General features: G+C 34.9%; 4 protein-coding genes, 1 long non-coding RNA gene, 2 other non-coding genes and 2 pseudogenes across 10 annotated transcripts; 4 read left to right on the top strand and 5 right to left on the bottom strand.

The window, feature by feature from the left end:
• Positions 1-1,959: 1,959 nt before the first annotated feature.
• Positions 1,960-2,346, bottom strand: LOC147924191 (uncharacterized). The gene has a single exon (XM_087496662.1). The coding sequence runs from the start codon at positions 2,344-2,346 to the stop codon at positions 1,960-1,962; it is 387 nt and encodes a 128-aa protein (XP_087352788.1).
• Positions 2,347-6,833: 4,487 nt separating this feature from the next.
• On the bottom strand, positions 6,834-7,004 carry LOC147924192 (small nucleolar RNA snoR143). Its single transcript, XR_015587997.1, has one exon. It is a non-coding gene; the product is annotated as a small nucleolar RNA snoR143 (small nucleolar RNA).
• Positions 7,005-7,102: 98 nt separating this feature from the next.
• Positions 7,103-7,278, bottom strand: LOC147924193 (small nucleolar RNA snoR143). The gene has a single exon (XR_015587994.1). It is a non-coding gene; the product is annotated as a small nucleolar RNA snoR143 (small nucleolar RNA).
• Positions 7,279-7,763: 485 nt separating this feature from the next.
• Positions 7,764-10,896, top strand: LOC104757550 (uncharacterized). The gene is made up of 2 exons (XM_010480302.2): positions 7,764-10,369; positions 10,510-10,896. The coding sequence occupies exon 1, from the start codon at positions 7,834-7,836 to the stop codon at positions 10,333-10,335; it is 2,502 nt and encodes an 833-aa protein (XP_010478604.1). The 5' UTR covers positions 7,764-7,833; the 3' UTR covers positions 10,336-10,369; positions 10,510-10,896.
• A 3,311-nt stretch (positions 10,897-14,207) lies between these two features.
• On the top strand, positions 14,208-18,098 carry LOC104757552 (putative methyltransferase PMT20). 2 transcript variants are annotated; one of them, XM_010480304.3, is made up of 7 exons: positions 14,208-14,886; positions 15,564-15,882; positions 15,969-16,313; positions 16,404-16,614; positions 16,748-17,426; positions 17,507-17,584; positions 17,690-18,098. In XM_010480304.3, the coding sequence occupies exons 2-7, from the start codon at positions 15,601-15,603 to the stop codon at positions 17,907-17,909; spliced, it is 1,815 nt and encodes a 604-aa protein (XP_010478606.2). In that variant the 5' UTR covers positions 14,208-14,886; positions 15,564-15,600; the 3' UTR covers positions 17,910-18,098. The 2 variants fall into 2 exon arrangements, with proteins under 2 accessions (XP_010478606.2, XP_010478607.2); XM_010480305.2 differs by lacking the exon at positions 14,208-14,886 and adding an exon at positions 15,281-15,450.
• Positions 18,099-18,534: 436 nt separating this feature from the next.
• LOC147924194 (cell division cycle 20.1, cofactor of APC complex pseudogene) lies at positions 18,535-19,776 on the bottom strand (annotated as a pseudogene).
• A 949-nt stretch (positions 19,777-20,725) lies between these two features.
• Positions 20,726-21,655, top strand: LOC147924195 (agamous-like MADS-box protein AGL53 pseudogene; annotated as a pseudogene). Its single transcript, XR_015587406.1, has one exon. The product of XR_015587406.1 is annotated as an agamous-like MADS-box protein AGL53 pseudogene (transcript).
• Positions 21,656-22,158: 503 nt separating this feature from the next.
• On the top strand, positions 22,159-22,868 carry LOC147924196 (uncharacterized). Its single transcript, XR_015587407.1, has 2 exons — positions 22,159-22,290; positions 22,373-22,868. It is a non-coding gene; the product is annotated as an uncharacterized LOC147924196 (long non-coding RNA).
• Positions 22,733-25,273, bottom strand: LOC147924197 (histidine biosynthesis bifunctional protein hisIE, chloroplastic). Of its 2 annotated transcripts, none has more exons than XM_087496353.1 (5): positions 25,012-25,273; positions 23,554-23,799; positions 23,384-23,479; positions 23,136-23,287; positions 22,733-23,062 (listed from the first exon to the last, which is right to left on the bottom strand). In XM_087496353.1, the coding sequence occupies exons 1-5, from the start codon at positions 25,153-25,155 to the stop codon at positions 22,864-22,866; spliced, it is 837 nt and encodes a 278-aa protein (XP_087352479.1). In that variant the 5' UTR covers positions 25,156-25,273; the 3' UTR covers positions 22,733-22,863. The 2 variants fall into 2 exon arrangements, with proteins under 2 accessions (XP_087352479.1, XP_087352480.1); XM_087496354.1 differs by having other exon boundaries at positions 23,554-23,795; positions 25,012-25,270.
• Positions 25,274-25,328: the final 55 nt, after the last annotated feature.

Genomic DNA, 25,328 nt, shown 5'->3' on the forward strand with positions numbered 1-25,328 from the left:
AAATGACAATCGACAAATCGTGCTGTAAACATATCACCAGTTTGCGGTTCAAGATACCGAATTATACTCGGGGATGCATAACCGACGTATATGCCCAATCTCCGTTGTGGCCCCATTTTTGTTCTTTGTGGTGGGGCTATAGGCACATAAACCGCACATCCAAAAATACAGAGATAGGATATGTTTGGCTCTTGGCCAGATGCTAATTGTAAAGGGGAATATTTATTATATGCGCTTTGTCGTATTTGGACCAATGCCGCAGCATGCAATATAGCATGACCCCATATAGGATTTGGGAGCTTTGTTCTCAATATTAACGGTCTAGCAACGAGTTGTAGCCGTTTAATTAAAGATTCAGCCATGTCATTTTGTGTATGAACATGAGGAACCAGATGCTTAACATCTATTCCTATTGACATACAATAGTCATTGAAAGCTTGGGAAATGAATTCACCAGCGTTATCAAGTCTGACTTTCTTTATGGCATAATCAGGGAATTGCACTTTCAACCTGATTATTTGGGCAATGAATTTTGCGAAGGCCGTGTTTCTTGTTGTCAATAGACACACATTTGACCATCTACTAGATGCGTCAATCATTACCATAAAATAACGAAACGGCCCGCATGAAGGCTGGATAGGTCCACATATATCACCATGTATTCTCTCTAAGAACAATAGTGATTCATTCCCAATTTTGGCTGGCGATGGCCGAATTATGAGTTTTTCCTTGAGAACATGCATCACATGAAAACTCATTAGATCTAAAAATCTTTTGGTTCTTTAATGGATGGCCATTAGAATTTTGCACAATTTTTCACATCATGACTGAACCAGGATGTCCAAGTCTTTCATGCCATATCTTAAATGTACTAGTAAACTTAGAGTTTACTGTAACATAAGACGCAAAATTATTTATTTCTGTGCAATACAATCCAGAGGATAACATTGGCAATTCTTCCAATATATGTTTCTCCTCAGATGTTATGCAAAGATATTCAATGTCATTCTTATTCAGAGTCTCTATATGATATACATTTCTTCGGATATCTCTGAAACTAATCAAGTTTCTATGAGACTTAGGGCAATATAATGCATCAATTTCAAATTTTGTTTCCCTTGGCATTCAAAAACTGGCTTTTCAAGAGCCTATAGTAATCTTTGCATTACCACATATAGTGCTCACGCTTCTAGCGGAGTCTTTTATTTTGAGAGAGGAGAAATATTTTTCTCTTTAAGTATTGAGTGCGTTGTAGCACTGTCTGCTAGACACATATCTCCATCCTCAATCTCAAAATTTGACATTTTCTAAGATAAAATATTTATAAAAAAAAACATTAATGAAATAACAAAAAGTCTTACAAAAAAACCTTATTATATATTACAATAAAACTATTATCCAAAAAGACATTATATAAACATAAAGTACATATCAAACTATGACAAAGCATATCATGGCATATCGGCCTTATTCGCATGATTTTCCGTTTTCATTATCAAAAAGAAAATCTGCTATATCAAGATGGGGTTCATCGTTTAGGCTATGGAAAGAAGGTCCAGCTTTATTATAGATGAGGTTGGTCTCAACATCCCTTTTTTTTTGCCTTTTGGGATGCTTGATACAGATCGGCCAAATGTTTTGGAATACGACAGGTATGATACCAATGTCCTTTCATGCCGCATCTGTAATAAGTACTTTCACCTTGTTTCTTTATAACGCAACCAACATTATTGATTTGAAGATGCTTGTTGGTTTTTCTTATGTTGAAGTCGTTAGGAGAGAAACCTCTTCCTTTTCCTCGTCCACGACCTTCTCCACGACCTCCTCCACGACCATGACCACGGCCTCGACCGCGTCCGCGTCCACGTCCTCGTCCTTGCCAATTATTATAGCTGGATGTAGCAACATTCACTTCTGAAAGTGGAGCTAATCCAGTTGGACGAGTTTGATGGTTTATCATCACGAGCTCATTATTTTGTTCAGCAACATGCAGAACTTGCACAATTCAGAATATCGAGTATACCCTCTTTCTCGATATTGTTGCTGCAGGAGTACATTTGAAGGATGGAAAGTTTGGAATGTTTTCTCGATCATATCATAATCAGAAACTTCTTCTCCGCAGAGAGTCATCCTTGAAGTGATTCCGAACAAAGCGGAATTGTACTCACTTACACTTTTGTAATCCTGAAACCTCAGGTTTAGCCATTCATGTTTGACTTTTGGTAAGATCACATACTTTTGGTGATCAAACCTATCCTTGAGCGCGATCCAGAGATCTGCAAGATTTTCTCTCATGATGTATTCATTTTTTAAACCATCATGGAGATGGTGACGCAAGAACATCATGGTTCTTGCTTTTTCCTCTTCTAACCCTGTTTCTGATGGATCAAGGGTTTTGAGGAGCCCATTCCCTTTTAGATAGAATTTTACATCTAATGCCTATGTCATATAGTTTTTCTCAGAGACATCAAGGGCGGCGAATTCAAGCTTTGCCAAGTTTGACATGATTACTATATAAATAATAAAACAATTTGTTAAATATAAAATTTTATGAAATAATTTTGTAAATTTTTTTTTTTAGCAATAAATATAAACTATAAAACAAAATTATAAGCTATATAATATATTCATAAATTAAAACAATCATTTTGGGAGGCATAGCCTTCCATATGATTTAAAATATATAGATCTGAACATATGATCAAGGAGGCAGAGCCTACCATTATATCAAGAATGTAGATCTAAATGATCAAGGAGGCAGAACCTACCATTAGATCAAAAAATATGTATAGTCTTTTACTCTATAAATAATACATATAGTAATATGCATATAAACTAATTAAATTCAAACAACTTTAACAAATCTTAAATCTTACCTCAAATTGATGATGTATCACAAATCTCTTATGCTCAAATTTGTAACGGATCGAGAGTCGTTCGTGCTGATAACATGTTGTAAATTATAACTAGAATACACTTATATGTGTTTTACAATACTTTGTAAAGAGTACAAGAAATAATAAAGAGAGAGAGAGAGGGAGAGAGGAGAAGCCACAAGAAAGGGAGAGAGATTGGAAAGCTTATTTTGATCAAAGAACTTATACATTTTACTCTTCTTATACAACTCCTTATTTATAGTGCACTACAAAAAACATGAGTCACCCACTTATTCACTTGGTAATGATAAGTGGTAAGTTATTCACAATTATATTTTACAATAGTCATCTTAATTTTTCTTGTAATAACATTGACAATTTCATTATCTAACAACAATGTTTTAGCCGCCATAGGTATGATGTTTTCTTGCAAGAAGAATTTTATTATATCTTATAACTATGTAACTATCTTTGATAATTTTAAGACCAATAATATGTAGAGCTACCAAAATGCTCAACATAGTATTAAAATATAATTTTGTTTTGGGTTGTTTGTGTAGGACCATGAGATGTTTTGCTAAGTGTGCTATAGTATACTATGAAGATTACAACATAATTGTCTAATTAAAAAAAAAATTGTAAAAACATAAAATAAAAAGTATGAGCAAAATTTAAGCAAAACATAAAAAAAACTTAAGAAAAAATGTAATTTTATATTTATGTTGTTATGTACAACTATAACCCTTTTTAGATTATGCATTTTTAAATTTAAAAAACGTAAATACTGTTCTTTTTTTACCGCGACATTATACAAACTAAAGTATTTTATGATATGATCCCATCCCCCCTCCACCAAATATTCCATAGACGCTGTATGACCAAAACAAAAAAGGTAAACCGTATTTAATAACAAACGGTCAAGGTCTCGCGTTGGCTCTGAGACATAATATTTAAAGAAATTATATTTTTACAATCTATCTTCTTCCTCTTCGTAGTGCCGCCGAGCAAGTAATTTATTTTCAAATATTAAATACTTATGTTACGTATGGTGGTCTTGTTCAGGTCGGTTATTTTGGTTTTTAGAATATTTCGAACATTTTTGCTATACAAATATTTTTTTCAGCATATTTAAGAAATAAATTCTTTTTCTAATTATTTACAATATATGTTATTACCTAATTTCGAAATCAAGGTAAGATTTTAAAAAACAAAAAAATATTTATGCTTAACTAAATGTAAAAATGTGATTATTCTTGTATTTTTATTTGTTTTATATTTAAATTATTTTGAATTCTTATATACCAAATTTAGTTAATAAAATCTGTAAATTTTTCTGCATATCATATAATTCAAAATTTTTTAAATATCCAGCACTTCATCATGATAAGATCCACTCATACGTTTCGAGCCAGAATAAATCTCGATGCCACTAGAGCATCCAAGAAGATGATGGATCATTACCGTATACTATATTACTATATTAACTAGGATATATCCCGTGCTTAAAGCACGGTCAATATTTTCTAAAAAAATTTATAATATAGTAATAAAATTATTATTTTATTTTATTTTTTAAATTATTTTGTTTGAGATAATATTTATTTTTAATCAATATGTAAATCTATTAGTCTATTTGAATACTAATTATTTTAGAATATTATAGTATTTTATTTTTGACGTATTATTACAGTTTATATTGAGGAGGCCCGCCGTAAATCTTCCAACATCTTTTACGGGGTATCGATGTTTCGTAGATGGATCTTGGAAACCGAGTGACCCGCTTGCTGGTGCAGGATGGGTTTGTTCATCGGTCCAGGACCCAACGCTGATAAAAGGAGCTACTAATTTTCGACGAAGTCTCTCTCCCTTGCATGCTGAAGTAGAAGCTTTCATTTGGGCAATGCGGTGTATGATCGGACATGACTTCAGAGATGTGGCGTTCTACACAGACTGTTCAGACTTGGTGAAGATGGTGTCTTCTCCTTCGGACTGGCCAGCTTTCTCGGCGTACCTAGACGACATCAAGGTAGACAGGACAGAATTCTCGACTTTCTCCCTATCTTTTATTTCTAGAAACGCAAATGTAAGTGCGGACTCTCTGGCACGCCAAGCGCGTACCTCTCCGCATCATGTTTTGTATGTAAACAATTTTCCACCAAATTGGCTCGTTTGAGCTAATCTTTTGTTGACAAAAAAAAAAAAAAAATATTACAGTTTATATTGTTTATTTGTTGTATTTACATCATATTTTGTGAAATATAAAATAGTAATTTTAATATTATAACTGTGAGTAAATAAAAATTATTAATTTATCATTAATATAAATTCAGTTTTACCAACCGCCAATGTGGAAATTAAAACACATATTTTCATACATTTAGTAATATATCTTCGTTTTAAAAAATTCAAATCACAACATATGCAGAAAAAAATGCATTTTATTAATTATAAGTATTATATGAAAGTTTTAAACAATTTGTAAATAAAATAAAATAAAGATGATAGGAGAATCATAATTTGAAATCTTAACAAAATCTTTGAATTTAGTTATTAAAAATAATTATATTGTATACTTGGATATAAAATCTTAGTTTTTAAAATTCTGATTGGTTTATATATATATATATATATATATATTTTTAAAAATAATTAGTAATTTCGTCCATAACTTATTAGAGAGAGAAAATATTTTTTTAGATTTTTTAATATTTGATATGTGAGTGTTTTTTATTTTTAATTTAATTATATTTATTTAAATTAGTTAATTAAGCTTAATTAATTTTTTCTAATGGTAATTGAATGTAATTTTTTACATATTTTAAGGTTAGTTTCATATTTGTACTTCTCAATTAATATAGTAGGATTAGACAATTGAGATTTACCAATAAGTCCTTATAAATTTCTAAGTAAGTTAGACTACAAAATTACCAAAATATAAATTGAAATTGAGAGAAAAAGAGTGATTGAAAACATGGTGACTGTTATTTCTTTTATATTATATTATCACATTGTGTTTAAGATTATAACGAATCAGAAAAAATTATTAATTTATAGCGATTATTAATTTATAAAGTATTAATTTATAGAGATTTTTACTGTATTCAACATTTTTTTTGTCAGATATATGTTAATTGAATATAACTCAGCCAATGTTTAGAAATTCTGAGACACTAACTCTATATTTCAAAGTGTGCACCTTCAAGTCCTAAATGTTTCTTGGTGGAGGAGAGAAACAAATCATCACCATTACTTCTGGCTTCTATTTTTTCCAGCTTCTATCAAACCGGAGGATAAGAATTTACAAAAGTGGATTCAGAAATTAAAGATCTTAAAGATCGAACAAGACAATCAGCCCACCTCTGTCAAATATCTTCAACTTCTTCTATCATTGTTTCTTTTCAATTGGATGCATTGTGCACCAAACGATTGTAAAACTTCCGAATCCCCACAAGCATACTGACTTTGTATGATCATGGAAATAGTCATGTTCTATACTATTCGGGTTGGCTGCAACATAATTGCTTTAGGCTTAAAAGTTTGATTCGCTTACTGTTACTCCAAAAGATATAAACCTAAATTGATTCAACAAATGTTTGTAATAGGTTTGAGTTTCATATTCTTATTGTGAAATAAAAGTGACCAAACGATTTAATTACTCAAATTTTGAGATGGAACTTAAATCAAATTGATTTTCACAAATCTTAATGATCTTATCATATGTTTTTTTGTTCAGGGCCAAAACCAATACCAATACTAGTGCCAGATAAATTAGCTCAAATCTCAATTGTAAATCCAACTAGAACATTTCTCAAACAAAGACTTCTATCTGTTTAGGATATCTGCAAAACCAAACCAACTCTCCCATCATTAACAACACATCTCATGCCCAACTCCAAACACTTTCACAAAGGAATCAAAGATTTAACCAGGAAACTTGAATCCATAAAGAAGACATGAAAATGTGGGATAGATTTAGTAGGCAGAGAGCGGAGAGAGAAACCGCAACACCTGTGGATCTATCCCAACGGTTGTCTGGCCGCTTACTGACTTAACAGCAATCACTTTACGCATCCTCGAAAATGGCCATGCCACCAGAACGAAGCATGACCTTTTCAATTCAAGGTGCAATAACAACAACAATGACAACTCCAATAACACAAACCAATTCAAGTATCGCAAAAATTCAAAAAAAAAAAAAAAAAAATGAGATTTTTCATGTTCACAAAACTTGTAAGATAGATTTAGTAGCTGAAAGCAGATGACAAAATCCGATTCACCTGTGGATCTATCCCGACGGTTGTCTGGCCGCTTGCTGATTTAACAGCTCTCTCTTTCTGCACTTTTTTTGATTCAAAGACTATGCCACAGTAATAATTGACATAGCCTTCGATACATAGTGCAAAATCTCATCATTCTCTTAACCCCAAACACATTAAATTTGGAACCAAAAACAACAAAAAGTATCAAACTTCACTACATATTTAGGATATAATCTAAATTAAAGCAAAACCCAGATACGAAATCATCGTTATGAGCAAATAAAACAGAGACACCGGCGCTGATGCGGCGCCGGAGATTGAGAATGCACGGCGGTAGATACAAGAGTATTGAATAAGGGTTTTGAGAGCAAAGAATCGCTTCCATTAAATAAAGAAACGAACTCTCATCAGTCTTAGTGGGCTGAACCAATAAAGCCCATAGTTTTTTATTCAATCGGGTCGGGTGGAGATAAACCGGGTCATTTACACGGCGGCTATGTAATTAGGGTTTAACGATGTAGAACGACGTCGGGTTTATTCAATAATTATATTGGGCCGGTTCACTTAAAAAGCCCATATCATTTGTTAAAGCTCGTATTATATATATGTTTAAGTCAATTTTTAAATTAGTTTAGAAGAAAAAAAAATAAAAAAACAGAGTCGCTCTGTTTCCGCGGCGATGGGAACTCTGTGAAAAGATGTTTCATTTATCTTCATCGTCTTTACGATTACGCAAGTTTTTCCCGCCGTTTTACTCTGTCTTCGTGAAGCTAAACACTCATGTGTTTTCGTCTGATTCTGTTAAAGCCCTCGCCGCTGGTGTATCTAAAGCAATCAAAGAAGGAAACTTTAACTTATTAGATTCTGACTACGGCCTAAATTTGCAACGAAACGAGACGAACTTGGTTCTTCTTTCGCTTGAATCGGAACCCAGTTCTGCGGTAGAGTATTTTCGATGGGCAGAGATTTCTGGGAAGGATCCTTCTTTTTATACCATTGCTCATGTTTTGATCCGGAATGGGATGTTCGATGTTGCAGATAAGGTGTTCGATGAAATGGTTGTGAATCGTGGGAAGGATTTTCACGTTCTGGGTTCGATTAAGGATAGGTCAATGGAGGTTTGCTTGAGACATGGTGATGTTTACAGGTTTTTGATTAATGGTTGTTGTAAATATGGTATGGTTGATGAAGCTATGAAGATATTTTTGTGTAGTATTCAATTGGGTGTAGTTATACCGGAGGATTCTGTATATAGGTTGCTAAATTCTTTGATTGATGGTGCTCGTGTTGACTTAATAGTTGATCATTTTGATAAACTGTGTGGTGTGACTACTCATGGATTTGTGTTGGATGCTCTTTTCTGCAAAGGAGAGGTTACGAAGGCTTTAGATTTTCACCGGCTAGTGATACAGAGAGGTTTTCGTGTTGATATAGTTTCTTGTAATAAGATTTTAAAGGTTCTTTCGGTTGATCAGATAGAGGTAGCTTCTAGGATGTTACGATTGGTGTTGGATTGTGGTCCGGCACCTAATGTGGTGACTTTTTGTACGTTGATTAATGGGTTCTGCAAAAGAGGTGAAATGGATAGAGCGTCTGAGCTTTTTAAAGTTATGGAACTGAAGGGTATAGCGCCAGATTTGATTGCTTACAGTACTGTAATTGATGGATACTTCAAAGCAGGGATGTTAGGAATGGGTCATAAACTTTTCTTGCAGGCCTTACGTAAAGGCATGAAGTTGGACGTCGTTGTTTTCAGTTCAACAATTGATGTATATGTAAAAGTCGGGGATATAACTACAGCGTCTGATGTGTACAAGAGAATGTTGTTTCAAGGGATTTCCCCTAATGTCGTTACCTACACCATTCTCATAAAAGGCTTGTGCCAGGATGGTAGAATATACGAGGCTTTTGGTATATATGGTCATATCTTGAAACGTGGTCTGGAGCCATCTGTTGTCACTTATAGCAGTCTCATTGATGGTTTTTGCAAGTGTGGTGACTTGAGATCCGGGTTTGCTTTGTATGAGGATATGATAAAGATGGGTTATACGCCTGATGTTATCATTTATGGCGTGCTTGTGGATGGCCTTTGTAAGCAAGGGCTTATGCTCAATGCTTTGAGATTCTCTGTTAAGACTCTAGGCCAGTCTGTCCAGCCCAATGTTGTAGTTTTTAATTCCTTGATAAATGGCTGGTGTAAGTTAAATCGTTTTGACGAGGCTTTGAAGGTGTTTAGATTAATTGGGATATATGGTATAAAACCTGATGTAGCCACATTCACTTCGCTTATAAGGGTGAGTGTGATGGAGGGTAGATTAGAAGAAGCATTATTTCTGTTTTTCCGGATGTTCAAAATGGGTTTGGAACTTGATGCTGTAGCATTCTGTACCCTAATGGATGCATTCTGCAAGCATATGAAGCCAACCATTGGCCTTCAGCTTTTTTATCTTATGCAGAGGAATCAAATCTCTGCGGATATTGCAGTGTGTAATGTCGTCATTAATTTGCTGTTCAAAAGTCATCGTGTGGAGGATGCTTCTAAGTACTTCAAAAATCTTTTCAAAGGAAAAATGGAGCCTGATATTGTGACATATAACACAATGATATGTGGCTTTTGTTCTTTGAGAAGGTTAGATGAAGCAGCGAGGATCTTCGAGATGCCAAAATGTACCCCTTTTGGACCCAACTCCGTTACTTTGACTATACTTATCCATGCGCTCTGTAAAAACAATGATATGGATGATGCTATAAGGATATTCTCCACAATGAAGGAAAAGGGTCCTAATCCGAATGTTGTCACATACGGTTGTCTAATGGATTGGTTTTCAAAGTCCGTAGATATTGAAGGTTCTTTCAAGTTTTTTGAGGATATGCAAGAGAAAGGTATATCTCCAAGCATAATAAGCTATACCATCATAATCGATGGTCTTTGCAAACGAGGAAGAGTGGATGAAGCAAAAAATATCTTCCATCAAGCTATAGATTCAAAGTTATTGCCTGATGTTGTTGCCTACGGAATTCTTATCCGTGGTTGCTGCAAAGTTGGAAGACTCGTTGAAGCTGCATTGTTGTATGAACATATGTTAAGAAGCGGAGTGAAACCAGATGATTTGCTGCAACGAGCCCTTTCAGAATATAATCCCCCAAAATGGTTAATGAGGAAAGGTCTCTGGGTACATGACAAACCGATGCCTGATTAAGGAGTGAGTGTGCTTCATTTCTACTATTTCCCAGGTAAAAATGGTTACAAGAGATATCATCGCTTTTGTTCATGTCCGGATCCTTGCTTGAATATTTCAGGTTTCATTGAACTCTTACAGAAACATATCATCATCACATATGTTAAATAGCTTATGGGTTGTGTTATTTTTCAGGATCCCTTATCATCAATCATCAAGATTCATACCTCTCGTTCCTCAGCTCAAAACAATGCAGTCAGATGGGTTTTCGAGATGCATCAGTGAGTCACCGATGAGCTCTCTTTATGTACATATATATCTGGTTTACAGAGGAATCAATACGATGTTGTTCAATGTGAAGTCCAAGGAGAAGAAACTAATACTTATATATGATTTGATTCCCTTTTAGCCAAACTCACATAAAAGAGTTTGGTCAGTAACTACTAATCTGTGTACAACAAAGTCAAATGGTGAAAATGCTAACACACCCATGTGGGAAAGTTTGAAACTTTAAGCACATTGTCATGTTACTACGACAATTGATTGATAACGAACGACAGTACAAGAACTCTTCCCCCGGTTTATTTATAACAGAACCAATAATGGTCATTGATGTGTATGTAACCAGATCTTTTGGTCCGGTTTTTACATTACCCCTCTTGATGGAATTATGTATTTTGGGATTCATGTTGATACAGACTAATATTATAACAGTGTTTGCGTTTGTAAACTAAAGAAATTGGCCCCCAAAAAAAACTAAACTAAAGACACATAACTTTTGTATTTACATTATTTACAAATGACAAAAATGAATTATTTGTTTGTATTTGTAATTGCATACATAATAATTGTGATGTCAAAAAAACATAATAATTGTATTTATTTATGAAAATATACAATTAATACAAATAATTATACCATGTTTATGCTCACAATTAAATCAGGTTATAATTACTTTAAAATATAAAATATGATTTTTTTTTGTATTTTGAACTCAGTTATTTGCCATTAAGGCTTTGAATGGTTGGCATGTACACTGCATACTAAACAATGTGTTCTAACATTTTGATATGTTAAACTCCATACTAGAATATACAGTAAAACCTCTATAAATTAATAATGTCGGAACCATGAAATTTTATTAATTAATAGAGGTTTTAATTTATCGATAAATTAATAATATATTAATTTATGAAGTTGACATTTATGAACTTGATGATTTGATTAATAATCTTGGCTATTGTAATATGATATATGTCAATAATGTACTATTCAGATGAAAATGATACATTTAGAAGTTCGTAGTTGTAACTCCCTGACCGCCAAATCGCTGCTACATGATGAAGTTCAAAAAGATAGTGCGGTACATTTAGAACCAATTATATGTAAGGAATCAATAGCGTATATAACTCTTTACAATTTTTGGATGCGACTAAAAAGACAACAATAGAAGTTTTGATACAGTCAGAAAGATTAGAGATGAGCTCCAACAAGAATACAAATTCAATAATAGGAAAATAACAATATAATCATATATTTCACTAGATTATATATATATATATATATATTAGTTTATATGATTATTAATTTATGATATTGATGGGACCATATTTTTACACTGGATTTCCAAAAAAAATTATTATTTTATTATTTTATCGAAATATGTTATTTTTTACACTGGTGAACCGGAAAAATTTATTAATTTATAGCGAGTATTAATTTAAAGATTATTAATTTATAGAGGTTCTACTGTATAACACTTTTAAAACATACCAAAAACTGCAGATATATAGTAAAATTTTATTGTTCAAGTTTTTTTGGTCCGAAAATATAGAATAGCAAACTGATTCGACTGTAGTCGGTTCCAGCGTATACCAACCAACCATTCAAGGCATAAGCCACCAGTTATAATCATCCATAATCATATGTCATTGTAGATGCTTACTTGAGTGTAAATATGTCCGCATCAAACTTTTTTGCTTATCTTTTTTATAACAGGACCCATGTATATGTCTCCGTCGTTATTATTTTGATATCTACGTTAGTACGTTTGGACTAATTTCCAATGATTCAACAAAGTCACATACGGATACGTTCCACTAAAAATTATATACTGTAGTACTTGTGATTATTTTCAAAGTATTATTATTACTGCAAATTGCAAAATACTTTGAACTATTTCAAGAAGTGAATATGAACCTGTGACTCGAGGTCAAGATCGAGAGAGAGAGAGAGAGAGAGCACAGTTTTTGTTATTTAGAATTCCAAAGCAAAGAATAAAGGCAGATGCATTCTTCTGTCGGTGCTCTTTTATTCCTCAGCCGACATATTTAATATTTTAATTTTATTAAACCAAATGAATCTTTTTTGTTTTGGTTTGAAAGCCTCGGAAAATAAAGAAGAGCATCACTCACTGATTGACGCTGAATGAAGAAGAAGATTACAAATTGCATCGTTCATGAAAATGCGTATCCATGTCGTCAAAGAGTCTCAAGCTTTGTGTTGGGTTACGTGTTAACTTACAAATGGTTGCTCTCTCTGAATTATAATATCCCATGCACCGATGCACGTATTATTTTTCTTTTTCTTTTCCACTTTAGAGTTATATTAGATCTCGACCTTTTTTTCCAGCACTAAAATTATTAAAATAGTTTGTTTCATAATAATACAATACTACTACTTTAGGAGAAAGAAAAATAAAGAAGAAAAATCATGGAAGCTAGACTGATTTTTATTTTATTTTTACCAATAAAACTAGACTGATTTGATATACCGACCTAAACTACAAAAATTATGGTAACTAAAATACTTACTTCACTTAATTTGTATACTATTACTATTAAATTTATAAGTACAAACCTATCAATATCACTTGTGACTTGTCTAATTTACTCAATGTAGTTTAGTGATTAATGTTTAGAGATAAATGAAAGAAAAAAACAATATAGATGGGGAAGAAATAGTTTTAAATAAAAAAGAGGGACAAATACATATGGTCCCCTTTATCTCTCCCACTGGTTGGAACTTCCAAACATCAATGATGAAGAGATGGGTTACTTCAAAGAAGTCTCATTAAAGGCTTAATCATTCATTATGATTGAAATTGCTATATTAGAATCTCATGTAATAAGTAGACGAGGTAAGAAAAAGTAGTCATCTTTGAAAACTTTGCCACAAATTTATCAATGTACTATTTTTTTTTTTTTTTTTTGACAAAATCAATGTACTATTTTAGATAATTATAAAAATATAATTCCGGAGAATACTCATTTAAAAACAATAGTGGCTCCCCTCATACATAATAGTGATTTTTTTTTTTTTTTTTTTGACATCTTCATCGCTATACACCATTTTTATTGTAATTTTAACACCACAATTTTGTTTTCTTTAGTATCAACACTAAAAGATGAATATCTATTACTAATTTACTATATTCTTTACTTTTCTATATTTTTAATAGTTTTTATGTTTGTTAGCGTTTAAATTTAAAATTTTGTGTTTCCAATACATTGGATTTATAATCAATTTAATCAATTTTTGTATTAATGTTGATAATTTTTATAAATAAAATAAATTTTTATATTAATTAAAATAAAAAGACAAAAAAATTATGACATGTCACGAAATAACATATAAAAATTTAATATTGATTATTATGTTAAAAAATTTTAAAAATATTATTAGTTAATACTTATTACTACATAATTACATTAATATATTAATATTATATAGTAAAATTACATATTATTATTAAATTATAACTTTTAAACTATTTTATACTCCTATTATTTAATTTATCAATTAATTACTAAAACAACAAGTGAATAACGGTTATGGCTGTAGATAGCATCACACCAAAATTTGACCACTGGAGAGTTTTTGACCCAAAACTTACACCAAAATGGTGTTTTTTAGTAAACCCATTGGAGATGAACTGAAATGTTATATACTTTTTGTTTTTCCGGTCACGCTTTAAACAAACTTTGTTCATTTGTTGTAGTAGTCGCTACTGTGACAACAACTTTCATATCCCTTCATCAATATCGTCTCACATACCGAATGGGAAAGTGAGAAACAGAAAAAGTAGAGATGAAAGAGATTTAACAATTTGTCTAAATTACAATAAAGGGAAACACTTTTTTATCTCTGTAGCAAAAATATACCAAAATAGATTAAAAAAATCAGAAAAAATAATACTTATAAAGAAATCGAAAAATCTAGTGAGAGAGAGAGAGAGAGAGAGAGGAGAAAGAAGAATGGGAACGAAGGAACGCGAATGAGAGAGATTCAACAGAGGAAGAAAGAAAGATATTTTTATTTTTTATATATAATAAAACCTTTCTCTATCTGTCTGATAAGTATCAATCACTTGTTGTCCAAAAAACTAAAAACACAGACTTGAGAGTGTGTGTTAGAGAGATCTACGGAGATCTCTTCTTCTCTCCCTTCATCTTAGGACTCTCTTAACTTCTTATCTCTTACCTACTTCAACTCTTTATCTCCCACAGATTATTCCCAGAAATTTCAACTCTTGTTCTTCTCTTCCTCCCAAAGACCAAACCAAAAAACACTGTAAGTTAAATCTAAGTTTCCTCTGTTTTTGTTTTTTTATCTTTTCTGTGTGTGTCAGATCCATTTCTTTAGAGCTTAAGAGCTGTAACCACTGTTTATGTAAGACTTGTTTTTGTTAATGGGCATTTCTGAATCATTTGAAGATCTGATCTTTCGATGAGTTTTCTTCAGAACTCACTTCTTTTTTTTCTTCCCTTAAATTTTCTCAAACTGGAATTTCTTTTGCTGCAAAGTTTCGATCTTTGGGAGAAATGATAAAAATCCATAATTTTGTTGATGTTGAGACTTAGACTTATATTTTTAGCGTTAAAACAAATGAGTAGTTGCGTCTGATGTCTTCAAAATTTTCAACTTTTTTTTTGACATAGCTAGTAGTGGGATGCTTTAAGGGGATGGCCTTTACTTTTGGGGACCCATAATAAATCATGTACATGAAACAGAACTTACACTGTGTTGGAAAGTGTCTAATTTCAGATCCATTTGTTCTAAATCTTAAATCTTGTTTATTGTATTTGATCAAAGATCCAAACTTTAGTTTCTGATCCAGCCCGTTTAAGTCTTCCAGTTAGGCTTCCACTTCCTTAACCAAGTCATGTTTCTGTTCTTCAGTTGATCTGCTGAGTGTTTTGGCAATTTTGTTATGATCTGATTATATATACTTGGTTTTGACTCTGCAGGTGGGGTTTGGATACATCTTTTGGTGTAACTGAAGTAATGAAGAGCGGGAAGCAATCTTCACAACAGGAAAAGGGTTCTTCTAGGATCTTGTCACTAACGATTCTGTTTATCGCATTTTGCGGTTTCTCCTTCTATCTTGGTGGTATATTTTGCTCTGAGAGACACAAGATCGAAGTCAAAGATGTCTCAAGAACCATCACTACAAAGGCTGTAGCTTCCCCTAAGGAACCTACGGTTTCTCCTATTCAAATCAAATCCGTTTCTTTCCCTGAATGTGGATCAGAGTTCCAAGATTACACCCCTTGCACCGATCCAAAGGTAACATTAGTTCCACTCTCAACTTATGTATATACACTTCTAGTTGCATATAATTGAACTATTGTTTGTGTTTCTTGTTCTCTCAGAGATGGAAAAAATACGGTACTCATCGCTTAAGTTTCTTGGAGCGTCATTGTCCTGCGGTTTATGAAAAAAGCGAGTGTTTAATCCCACCACCAGACGGGTATAAACCACCTATAAGATGGCCTAAGAGCCGAGAACAGTGTTGGTATAGAAACGTGCCTTATGATTGGATCAATAAGCAAAAATCAAACCAGCATTGGCTTCAGAAAGAAGGAGACAAGTTCCATTTCCCCGGTGGTGGTACCATGTTTCCTCGTGGAGTTAGTCACTATGTTGATTTGATGCAAGATCTGATTCCTGGAATGAAAGATGGAACAGTCAGGACTGCCATTGATACTGGCTGTGGGGTTAGTCTCTCTTCCAACTACTCGAACTTGTTTATAATTTACTCTCTAATCGGTTCGAGTTATAATTTTACGTGGTTTCTTCTTATGCAGGTTGCTAGCTGGGGAGGTGATCTTTTGGACCGTGGGATTCTATCACTCTCTCTTGCTCCAAGAGATAACCATGAAGCTCAGGTTCAGTTTGCTCTTGAACGTGGGATTCCTGCGATCCTCGGCATTATCTCTACGCAACGTCTCCCTTTCCCTTCAAATGCATTTGATATGGCTCATTGCTCAAGGTGTCTTATTCCCTGGACTGAATTTGGTAAGTAGCTCAAAAACTATAAGAAATGTATTGACTACTCCATAGTGATATCTACTAATGCATTTGAGTTCTTGTGATTGGTGTATATTCCATTTATCTCAACTCATTAAAAATGTGATCTCTGATCATGCAGGTGGAATCTATTTGCTTGAGATTCATCGTATAGTTCGACCAGGAGGTTTCTGGATTCTTTCTGGTCCACCTGTGAACTATAACAGACGATGGCGTGGATGGAACACAACCATGGAAGAACAGAAATCTGACTACAACAAGCTTCAGACACTTCTAACCTCCATGTGTTTCAAGAAGTACGCCCAAAAAGACGACATAGCCGTGTGGCAGAAGCTTTCAGACAAATCTTGCTACGACAAAATCGCAAAGAACATGGAAGCTTACCCTCCAAAATGTGACGACAGCATAGAACCTGACTCTGCTTGGTACACTCCCCTCCGTCCCTGCGTGGTTGCTCCGACCTCTAAAGTCAAGAACTCGGGTCTCGGGTCAATCCCAAAATGGCCTGAGAGGTTAAACGTCGCGCCTGAGAGAATCGGTGATGTACACGGAGGGAGCGCGAGTGGTTTGAAACACGATGATGGTAAATGGAAGAACAGAGTTAAGCATTACAAGAAAATATTACCAGGTCTTGGGACAGACAAGATAAGAAATGTTATGGATATGAACACTGTTTATGGAGGTTTTGCTGCAGCTCTCATCGAGGATCCTGTTTGGGTCATGAATGTTGTCTCCTCGTACAGCGCAAACTCACTGCCTGTTGTCTTTGATCGCGGTCTCATCGGAACTTACCACGACTGGTAAGTTTTCATTTTTTTCAAGAAACACTCTGTTTTCGTTATTTGGTCTTTGTGATATTAACCTGTTACTAAATTTGCAGGTGCGAAGCTTTCTCGACATATCCAAGAACATATGATCTTCTTCACCTTGACAGCCTTTTTACCTTAGAGAGTCACAGGTACAAAAATTTACTATTGTTCAATTTGGTATGGTGTTTAAGTTTGAGTTGTTACGATTTGGCTTTTTTGGTATTGAAGTGTTTCTTGAACTATATTGTGAACAGGTGTGAGATGAAGTACGTTTTGCTAGAGATGGACAGGATCTTGCGACCGAATGGATATGTTATAATCCGAGAATCGAGTTATTTCATGGATGCAATCACAACATTAGCAAAGGGGATGAGGTGGAGTTGCAGGAGAGAGGAGACTGAGTATGCAGTCAAAAGCGAGAAGATTCTGGTTTGCCAGAAAAAGCTATGGTTTTCGTCTAACCAAGCCTCTTGATGAGGCCACTGTATCAAAAGTTTTAAAACTGGTAATCATAGTGTTTCTCTATGGCAGTTTTACAGAGACAAAAGGAGCTGGTCCTTTGAATCCCAAGATATAGCTATAAACAATTTACTCTTACTTTTTTTTGGTCCTTTAAATTGATATTATTATTTTTTAATTATACTAGTGACTACTTAGTTCTTACCTCAAAACTCCAGCACAAAAATACTTTTAGGGACTCAAAACTTTTGGTCTTTAAAGTTTCTCTCTTGTCTCTTTCTAAAACGTTTTGTGTTTTGTCAAAGAACACAAAACAAACACAAGAGAGTGGAACATTCTTCTGTTAAAAAACAGAGGATAGAAACAGAGCATAAGAGAGTGTGAGAGAGAGCTCGAAGAGTGGAAGAGGTCCCAAATGTCAACACACTAAAACCTGTTCTTAAAATCTTGTTTACTTTTCTTATATAGATTTTCATCAAAACTTTGTGCGAATTGTCCAAAAAAAAAAAAGAAGACAAAACTAAGGCTACAGTTGGAGATCTAATAACACTGCCTATAATAATTGACAACAACACTAACTAATACTCAGAATCAGTGCCTCATTGTTTGATGTCAAGTGTCAAAAAGAGTCTTCACAGTTTCAACGAATACGAGTAACATGAGAAAATGGCTCTGGAGCTACTTTTGGAACAGCTTTCTTGGCGGTTCCTGGTACTCCAAAAACATTCCAAATCTTGAGAGTCTCGTCTGCTGCTGCTGAAGCCACGGTACACCCATCAGGACTCTGTGCCATATAAAGAACTCGTGATGTATGACCAGTGAGTTCAGCCATTTTCACCATGGATGGGTACTTCCAAAGTGTAAGCTGATTCTGTGTATACCCATGTGAGCTAAGCAATTCTCTTTCGGTTTTGCTCCATAACAGTGAACAAACTTGAGAGCCGGTGTCAACTGAATTCAAGCAAGCCCCAGTGAGTGTATTCCAGAACTTAATCGTCTGATCTCTGCCACCACCACCAGTTGCAAGCAAACTCGATTGGAAAGGGCACCACGCAAGAGCTTTCACAGCAGCTCTATGTTGCTCAAACCTATGCAGCCATTGCCTAGTTGAGTTGGAGGAGGAGGAGGCCAAGGAACGATCCCATACGTGTACCAAATTGTCGTTACCACCACTTGCTAGTTGCTGTCCTGATCCTGACCACTTGAGACCACAAACCTCTTCAGTGTGATCCACGTAAGTAGCCACAACGGGTGATCTGATCCGCACATCATTGTTGATGACCCGTCCGTCCATTCCTCCAGTTGTTAGAATGTGTTCGTTCCATGCCAATGATCCTACTCTTGACTGGTGACCACCTTTCAATGTTCTTATCAGTCTACCATCAGAAGAATCCCACAGCTGCACTACAGAGTTGTGAAGACCAACTGCAAGATATTTACCATCTTGCGTCCAGTTAACGCTTGTGACAGGTCCCTCCTCTTCATCAACGGTCACAAGCTCATATGTAAGATCAGTGGATGCATTCCGCAAGTAAACAGTGTGTCCCAAAGCCACGGCTAGAACATTAGCACTGCTCCAGTCCAACAAGTTAAGGTAGAAGTCATCGGCTAAGTCAGGTAGGTCCACGGTTTTCTCACAAGTCTGACGAATGTTTCTACGAGGCTTTACGGACCTAGGTTGTTGGTGAGGATCAGAAGAATCAGAGTGACTACTAGTAGAAAGCAGAGCTTGAGGTTTGTTTCTGAAAGCGAGTATCCGGGTTCTATTCATATTCATGGTCTCAGCTAATCCTTCTATGTAGGCTTTTCTTGATGGTGAAGTTACTTCATCCTTAACTTTTCTTCCTTGAGTTAGAGCATAATGAGCGTAGTCAAAGTCCATCGCAGCCCTATTTGGTATAAACCTATCATAATTGTCCTTCGATCGCTTCCTGGGGAGGAAGTGCTCTTGCGTTGTACACCACCCTTTCATATCCGTCATTACCTCAAAAGAAACGAAATTAGAGACTAATCAAATAAAGCCTGCAAAGACAGAGAAGCGTTAGTCAATTCGAACACAAAGAGAAGAGTTTCGATGAGAGATAACCAAATAAAGCCTGCAGAGAAAGAAGCGTTAGTCAATTAGAAGTTAGAACACAAAGAGAGAAGAGTTTTCGTCGATGAGAGACTAATCAAATAAAGCCTGTAAAGATAGAACCGTTAGTGAATTCGAACACAGAGACAAGAGTTGAGTTTTGTCGATGAGAGATTAACCAAATAAAGCCTACAAAGAAAGAAGCGTTAGTCAATTCCAACACAGAGAGAAGAGTTTAGTTTCGTCGCTGATAGACAAAAGAGATTATTAATCAATCAAATAAAGCCCTGCAAAGACAGAAGCGTTAGTGAAATTTGAACACAAAGAGAGAGAGAGAGAAGAGTTTCGTCGCTGATGAATGTGAGATGACGATCGAGAGAGCTAATGATGGAGAGCGATTTAGGGTTTGTTTTGTTTTCTGTGATTAATTATATATAGAAGAGACTGATATATATATATATATATATATATATACTACAACGCGGTTTAGATTGATATAGTAAAGTGGAAACAAACGAGAAAAGGAAAATCACAATTACAACGGTTAGATTAATAAATGCGTATCATATCATATCATCATTTAATGAAGAGAAGATACCCTTCAGAAAAACAAAAAGGAAATTAAACGTCAAATATGGAAATCTAATTCTATTGAAATTATAATTAAGTAAATATTTAGAAATCGAATTCTATATAATAACCTGAACCGTGTTTGTTTTACCCTACCTAATTCTCAAAGAGTGTTTTTATTCTCTCTTTGTCAAAAACTAAAAGCTTCGTTCTTTTTTCTCTCTCTCTGTAAACAAAGCTTCTTCTACAATGTTGACGAAGGAAAAGACAAGGAGATTGTTGTCCGTGAGAAACACAAAAAGTTTCAAGAAACAACCTAAGACAACAAATCTTGCGTCGAGAGAACAGACCATGTATAAGAAAGCATCCGAGCTTTCCATCCTTTGTGATGTCGAAGTCTGTGTTATATACTACAACCGTGACGGAGAACTCGTCGGGACATGGCCGGAAGATCAATCCAAGGTTCGAAACATGGCAGAGAGATACAGCAAACTCAACGATAGCGAGAGACGCAAGAAAAGCACAAACCTTTCTCAGTTTCTTAATAAGAAGACCGGCCTCAAAGACAAGATGACATCTTTAGATATCAATGACAAGAGATTCTCTGAGAAACTTTTCGAGATGGAGGCTTCGTTAGAGAGTTCTCTACCGGTGTTACAAGATCAGCTTCTTCGGGTGTTACAGAACCAGACGAAACCCGATCAGAACTCTTCCGCCGGCTTCTTCACACCAGATCCATCATTGATGAGCGGAACAGAGCAAGACCTATCATTGAGTCAACAACATCAGGGCAAAGTTTCAGTCTTTCTCTATAACCATGACAACGGTAGCTTCTATCAACTCCCTGACTCTGTTTCTAGCTTTGACCCATCGACGAGTTCGGCTTCACTTGGGGCACAAGGGTCGTTTCTAACAAGTAACAACTTTGATCTTCCCATTCCCATGGTGTTTCCTCCTCTGATGCGAAGTTAGATTATGAGTTTAACTTCTTGTGGCCGATTTAGATATATTTAGGGTTTGTTATGAATTTTTGTATCATCCTTTGAATTGTATGTTTTGCCAATTGTATGAATGTATTTTTCTCTCAAGTTTCTAACATAGTCTTTGGCTTCTTCTACTTTTTTTTTCTTTCTGAGTGTTAAATTTGAGTTTGATCAAACTAACTATATTAGGGTTTTTATGCAATAGACATTGAATGTTAAATGTCCATAATTGATGCAGACAAGTAAACTAATTGAGTAATATAATGGAACCTTGTTTCTGTGAAATATTCTGTTCAATTTTACGAATGGATGTAATGGAGGAAGAGCTTTTCGAAAGAGAAGCATTATGCGGATGAATGCAAAAATTGTAGTGCAAGAATAGAAGAGGATTGGATAAGCAAGTTACCTGACACTATTATGTCAGATGCTCTTGTTGCGGCTTCGGACAGATGATATTCTTAGAAATAGTTCTTTGTCCAAGAGGTGGCAAAACTCTGGTTTAACTTACCACAGTTTTGCAACTTGAAAATAGAACTGCTAAGACCACAGTTTTACTTGTATTGTTTGCAAGACCACAGTTTTGCAAGTGACGGTTAAGTGTATATGAGTCTATCCTACCTGGTTAGCAATTTGTTCTGTCTAACAAGACCACAGTTCTAATATCTTGAGGATGTTATGAAACGGAAGCTAGTGCTCTTGTTTTTGAATATGAAGGCACAGAGTTTTTGATTGATGCTCCTATGCACAAAATTTAATATTGTTCAATCTGGTATGGTTTAAGTTTGAGTTGTTACGATTTGGCTATTTGGTATTGAAGTGTTTCTTGAACCATATGGTAATAATGTGAACAGGTGTGAGACGAAGTATGTTTTGCTAGAGATGGACAGGATCTTGCGACCGAGTGGATATGTTATAATCCGAGAATCGAGTTATTTCATGGATGCAATCACAACATTAGCCAAGGGGATGAGGTGGAGTTGCAGGAGAGAGGAGTCTGAGTATGCAGTCAAAAGCGAGAAGATTCTGGTTTGCCAGAAAAAGCTATGGTTTTCGTCCACTGTATCAAAGTTTTAAAACTGGTTATCATGTTGGACATTGAATGTTAATCCTAGTGTTTCTCTATGGCAGTTTCAAAACTGGTAATCATAGTGTTTCTCTATGACATAAAGTGAAACCCACATAGTAATATGTTGCCAGATTCAGTAGTTAAATGAGTAAACGAACCATTTATTTCTTTTATAACAAAAAAATATCTAATCATACAATACAAAATTTCACAATGACCAGTGTAGCTTAAAAAATTCTAGCAAATACATGTAAACGGTCAATCGAAAAGAAACAGTCACTTTGTACGGTTTTGCTTCTCCTCGATTCCAGATTGAGAGAAGCGTTTCCTAAGAACTGCAAAAACATCTTCCATCTTCACATCCCTTTTAGATAGAAGCACCATTGCGTGGTATAACACATCAGCCATCTCCGATGGTGTTCTTGAAACTTCCTCATTATCCTCCAGTGTTCTGCATAACTCATCAGCTTCTTCCCTGAGACAAAGATCCCAATAAGATTCACAAGGATCTACAGCTCATATTCAATAGCAGATAACCGACAAAATACCTGATCTTTGAGCAAAGCAGAGCGTCATCAGTCAATAACCGTCGAGTCCATGACGGTTTACCTTCTTGAGGAACTGTTGATTCTTCTTTCCGCTTGGAAATGATTGATTCTAGCGAATACAATGTTGTTAAAGCTAGCTTGTTTCCTGAAGCCTGTGATGCAGTCAGGAAGTTGTTGATTTCATTCAGATTTCTATTAATCTCTTGTCACATGAAAAGGTAAATAAACAAAACTCCACAGAGACAAACCTCATCATTGTTTAACTGATCGAAAACAGATGTGTAGTAGCAAGTCTCTTCTCCTGTGTGACAGGTAGGTCCATCAGGCGTTCCAAGGTAAATAATCTGAGAAAATATAAACCAATGAGTTTATGAAGAATAACGCTATTGATTCGTAACTGTGGTCAATGCAAACATACCGAATCTCGATCGCAATCAATATACACGTCGCGTATATTGATGAAGTTATTGGATGTCTCTCCCTTGGTCCATAAGGTTGATCTTGATCGACTAAAGAATGTAGCTTTCCGAGAACTGATGGTTGTGGATAGGGCCTCCCTATTAACAAAGCCTTGCATTAGTACAGCTCCCGTGTCAACATTTTGTGCTATTGCCACAGCTAATCCTTTGTCATCCCATTTAATGCTGTCCAACAAGTTATCTACCTAACCCAAGAAAACAACAGAAACCATGATAAATACCAGGGACTAGAACAACAGCACACACGATGCTTGTTGAGACAGTAATAGAAAGATCACAATTGCAACATTTAACAATACAGAAATATAAATGTTAATTTCTAATATGATGAACAGTAAATGCATTATCGGACTAGAATGGGAAGCTAAAAGAGAAATGTCTCAATGGAGATTATTATTTATTCAGTTGTGGAGGACAGATGTAGCCCACGCCATCACAGATTTAGACGACCAAGCAAACGATGAACACCTTCAGAGAGAATTTCAGACAAAAAGATGGAAACCATCAAAAAGCCCTTCCTTCTCTCTGTTTTCTTTACCAGAGATGTAACAGTTCCAACTCACTTGTCAAAGAGTAGGAACCTGACCATCTCTGGCCAAATCTCAACGATACAGGATATAATACAAATAGACTAACAAAAAACAACAACAAATTAAAAGTAAGCACATGAATATAAAGTTCATTAACAGATCAATGCAGCATTACTCCTAAACGTGAGACCCCAAAAACAAGACGTTTTCCTTGTACAGATATCAAATGTGATGAACAGATGTAGCTCAAATCATCACGGAACAAAGATGACCAAGCAAACGATGAGCACCTTGAAAGAGAAATCCCGACCAAAAGATGGAAACCATCAAAAAGCCTTTCATTCTCTCTCTTTTCTTTACCAGAGATGTAACAGTCCAAACCCACATGTCAAAAGGTAGGAACCTGACCATCTCTGGCAACAAAAGATCCCAACTTTACATTATACAAGAAACATTAACACAAAGACCAATCGTAATAACAAACTGAACTGTTCTCTAAACTTAACATAAGTCCATCGAACTAAACTACTTTCTCAGTGCTTTTTAATAAAATGTGATAGAACAGATGTAGCTCGAGTCATCACCAAATGCAGACAACTAAGCAAACGATGAGCATCTTAAAAGAGAATATCCAAACCTAAAAAACTGGAAACCATCAAAAAAGATTTTCTTTTCTCTCTATTTTATCTACCCGACATGTAACAGTAGTTACTCATATGTCAAACAGTAAGCACCTGACAATGTCTGGTTCAATGTTCAATCCAACCTCTAATCCAACTAGTTCTAGATATAATTTAAGCTTAGCACGATTCCATTACAGATCATAAAGTTCAGAATATACAGAAAATTATTTATTCACTAGTTTACCTTAGCTTGAAGAGCAATGTTTTTATTATCATTAGACGCGAACACGACACTGGATCTGCTTCTCTGCTTAGTATATTTGATCGGGATGAAGCAGCTACTTCTCGTATATAAAGACTGAGCTAATGCATTGTACGATACCGCCATTAACTCGATGGAGCGCTTTTAAAGTGGAACAAAAAAAGTGGCGGCGGACTGAATATAAAAAAGAGTGACGGAAGAAGAAGAATAAAACCCTAATTGGTTCTGAGTTTTGTGGTTTAGTTACAGAGACAGAAAAGGGCTTTTTAAAGACCGACCGAACTCAGCAATTTTACTCA

This window comes from Camelina sativa, chromosome 17 (assembly GCF_030686135.1).
Source record: "Camelina sativa cultivar CO46 ecotype springtype chromosome 17, ASM3068613v1".
Classification (NCBI taxonomy): domain Eukaryota; kingdom Viridiplantae; phylum Streptophyta; class Magnoliopsida; order Brassicales; family Brassicaceae; genus Camelina; species Camelina sativa.